The sequence below is a fragment of the Penaeus japonicus genome, unplaced genomic scaffold (genome assembly GCF_977035675.1).
Source record: "Penaeus japonicus unplaced genomic scaffold, GWHDUDI00000001_assembly GWHDUDI00000025, whole genome shotgun sequence".
NCBI classification, from domain to species: Eukaryota; Metazoa; Arthropoda; class Malacostraca; order Decapoda; family Penaeidae; genus Penaeus; species Penaeus japonicus.
The window spans coordinates 37,146,346-37,150,776 of record NW_028234427.1 but is presented as its reverse complement, the minus strand read 5'-3'; the positions used below and the strand labels follow the sequence as shown (position 1 = coordinate 37,150,776).

Below are 4,431 nucleotides of genomic sequence, written 5' to 3'. Positions count from 1 at the left end.
TTGGCTACTGACTATTAGGCATTGTCGGTTGGCTATTGGTTAATAAGTACTGGGTATTGGTTAATAAGTACTGGGTATTGGTTGATAAGTACTGGCTATTGGTTAATAAGTACTGGGTATTGGTTAATAAGTACTGGGTATTGGTTAATAAGTACTGGCTATTGGTTAATAAGTAGTGGCTATTGGTTAATAAGTACTGGCTATTGGTTAATAAGTAGTGGCTATTGGTTAATAAGTAGTGGCTATTGGTTAATAAGTAGTGGCTATTGGTTAATAAGTACTGACTATTGGTTAATAAGTAGTGGCTATTGGTTAATAAGTACTGGCTATTGGATAATAAGTACTGGCTATTGGATAATAAGTACTGGCTATTGGTTAATAAGTTCTGGCTATTGGTTAATAAGTACTGGCTATTGGTTACTAAGTTCTGGCTATTGGTTAATAAGTACTGGCTATTGGATAATAAGTACTGACTTTTGGTTAATGAGTACTGGCTATTGGTTAATGAGTACTGGCTATTTGATAATAAGTACTGGCTATTGGTTAATAAGTACTGGCTATTGGTTAATAAGTACTGGCTATTGGTTAATAAGTGCTGGCTATTGGTTAATAAGTACTGGCTATTGGTTAATAAGTACTGGCTATTGGTTGATAAGTACTGGGTATTGGTTGATAAGTACTGGCTATTGGTTAATAAGTACTGGCTATTGGTTGATAAGTACTGGCTATTGGTTGATAAGTACTGGCTATTGGTTAATAAGTACTGGCTATTGGTTACTAAGTACTGGCTATTGGTTAATAAGTACTGGCTATTGGTTGATAAGTACTGGCTATTGGTTAATAAGTACTGGCTATTGGTTAATAAGTACTGGCTATTGGTTGATAAGTACTGGCTATTGGTTGATAAGTACTGGCTATTGGTTAATAAGTACTGGCTATTGGTTACTAAGTACTGGCTATTGGTTAATAAGTACTGGCTATTGGTTTCTAAGTACTGGCTATTGGTTGATGAGTACTGGCTATTGGTTACTAAGTACTGGCTATTGGTTAATAAGTACTGGCTATTGGTTAATAAGTACTGGCTATTGGTTAATAAGTACTAGCTTCTGGCTTCTGGCTTTTGGCTCCTGGCTTTTGAACGAGATGAAGTCTAATTTTGAAAGTCCGGTCGATTCGGTTTGTTTACATTCTTCTTAGTGATGGTATCCGCTTGGTTCTAAAGATATCATTTACTTTAAGATTAATCTTTGAATATTCAATTCATCATTTTCTCTCATTTTTTAAAATTCAGCGAGCGTCCTTGTGACTGAGTAATTCAGTGAATGCATTTTACAGTGTCCTAGTATTTACTATTCACTATGGTTTTGTTTGATGATTTTTTTTACACATAGATGGCTCCACGAGGGCTTAGTCACCTAGGAGTCAATTACTAGGCTTATCTAACTTCATCTGGTTACAACATTTCTTGATAATGATAATGTTAGTACCGATGATAATTGTGATGGAAATAAAAAAAAACTTACTAAGAGGCTCCTTGGCGACTAAGCGCTTGAGGAGCCATTGTTATGTAATGATGATGATGATGATGATTAAGATAATGATAGTAATAATGATGATGGTAATTATAATAATGGCAATGATGATAATAACAACAATACTAGTAGTAGTAGTAGTTATAATCACCATCCTCATCCTGATAATAATAATAATAACCATAAAAACAATGATAACCCTCATCATGCTCATCCCAATAATAATAATAATAACCATAAAAACAACAAAAACAATGAACACCCACATCACCAAAGACCACGGAACCCCCCCACCCCACCCCCCTCCCACAATCGCTCTTATTTCTCACTGAAATAGCTATCCCCCCCCCCCCCCCCGCCATGTCCCCGAAGCCAATCTCACCCCTCTAATCCCCCCCCCCCCTCTTCGCCAGCGTCGGGAGGAAGTCCACGAGACCCTCCACTTTTGGTATACCGCCTGGCCTGACCACAAGACGCCCACGGAACCCGACCAGCTCCTCGCCATGTCTCTCGAGGTCGACCACGTCAGGAAAGTGAGTTTGGAGGTTGTGCTTTGAGATTTTTTTTTTCTTTTTTTTCTTTGGTTTGTCTTTATTTTTTGTTTTTTCCTCTCTATTGCGTATTGTTTAGAAAGTAAGATTTTTGGATTTTTTATTTATTATTATTATTATTATTATTTTTTTTTTTTGGCTTTTTCATTCTCTTTGTTTTTTTTTGTTTTTTTTTTTTTTACTTTTTCCTCTATTGCGTATTGTTTTAGAAAGTAAGATTTTTGGATTTTTTATTTATTATTATTTTTTTTTTTTTTGTCTTTTTCATTCTCTTTGGTTTGTCTTTATTTTCCCCCTCTATTGCGTATTGTTTGGAAAGTAAGATTTTTTTTTTTTTTTTTTTTTTGGCGATGATGATTGATGGTGGAGTCTTTTCTTTTGTTATTCTCTTTGTTTTTTTGTTTTCTTCTTTTGTCGTTCTCTGTCTGTCACATTTTTTTTTTTATGTTTGTCTCTCGTCCCCTTTCTTTTCTCTTTCTCCCTGTCTCATTTTTTGTTTCTCATTCTCTTTTCCTTTGTCTTTGTCTTTCTTTCCTTCCTCTTCCTCTGTCCCTTTTGGGGGATTTTACATTCTGCTTAGAAGCGACAAGTCTAAGTTTTAAGACTAAGAATAACACAAGTGCCATTTTATATATATATTTTTTTTCTAAAGGGTAGATGCACATATAAGAAACTATATATATATATATATATATATATATATATATATATATATATATATACGTATATATATATATATGTATATATATATATATACATATGTATACATATACATATGTATATATAAATTATTTATATATATACATATATATATTATAATATATATATATATATATATATATATATAATATATATATTTATATATATATAAACATAATACGTATATATATACATATATAATATTATATATATATATATATATATATATATATATATACATATATATATACATACTTACATATATATATATATATATATCTATATATATATATATATATATTATATATATATATATATGTATATATATTTATATATATATATATAAAAAATCATATACATACATATATATACATAAATTTATATATATATATATATACATATATATATCATATGATATATATATATGTATATATATATATATATATATACATATATATATATATATATATATATATATATATTAATTATATATATATATATATATATAATAACATACTTACAACATACAAACACACACACACACACCACACACACACACACTATATATATATATATAATTATTATATATATATATATATATGTATATATATTATATATATATGTATATAGTTATATATATATATATATATATATATATATATTATATATACATATTATACCTATATATAGTATATATATATATACATACATACGTAGGTATATATACATATATATGTATTATATATATATTATATATATTATATATATAATATATATATATTTAAATATATATACATATAACTACATATTATAGTGACGCAAAGAGAAAGAGAGAGAGAAGAAGCAAACAAACAAACAAACAAACAAACAGAACGCCATGACAAACAAATCACAAAATCTACAAATCTACTAAAACAACCACAACCCCCACAGCCCATTAACCCCCTCCCCTCCCCCTCCTCCCCCCTCTCAGACTGGCGCCGGAAACGCCCGCGGACCCGTGATCGTGCACTGCTCAGCTGGCATCGGGCGCAGCGGTTGCTTCATCGCTATCAGCATGGCCATCAATCAGCTGTTGGAAGAGGACTGTGTGGACATACTTGGGATCTTGTGTCAGATGAGGCTTGACACGTTTCTGCACTTCTTAAAAATTACATTTTTAAACATTCTTATACCAATTAAACAAAACACAGACACCATTATATAACACATCTGTTCTACTCAACGTAACTATTAAACCCTAGATAAAGCTCATGATTGAGCCTGTACTATCTACAAACACTTCATGCCCCCCAAACACAGCCCCCATCCCTCACATCTCACTCAGTTAATATACGACATATACATACTAACCATAACACCCCCACCCGCCTCACACACACCCAAAGCATTGTCCACCAACTACATGGCCAAACTCCTCATGATCTCTGCACAGAACATAATATAAACTCCTTACTCTAGACCAAGCCATAAGCACCAAACACCACACCCACCATAACCACAAATATAGACCTATTAACCATTATAAACTACAAATCATCAATTATGCCACACAACACAAACAACATGTAATATAGACACATCTCAAACACAATCAACCAACCCCCTATAAAATGCACTCACTAACTTCATCATCTTTGTTGAACAAA

General features: G+C 31.5%; 1 protein-coding gene across 1 annotated transcript in view; it reads left to right on the top strand.

Moving 5' to 3' along the window:
• The window catches only part of LOC122248233 (uncharacterized), a 14,472-nt gene extending 10,483 nt beyond the window's left edge, over positions 1-3,989 (top strand). The window contains exons 8-9 of the mRNA XM_086551777.1: positions 1,946-2,065; positions 3,756-3,989. Of these exons, the coding sequence (XP_086407903.1) occupies positions 1,946-2,065; positions 3,756-3,989 (354 nt within the window). The remainder of the gene's footprint in view (positions 1-1,945; positions 2,066-3,755) is intronic.
• The last annotated feature ends 442 nt before the right edge of the window (positions 3,990-4,431 follow it).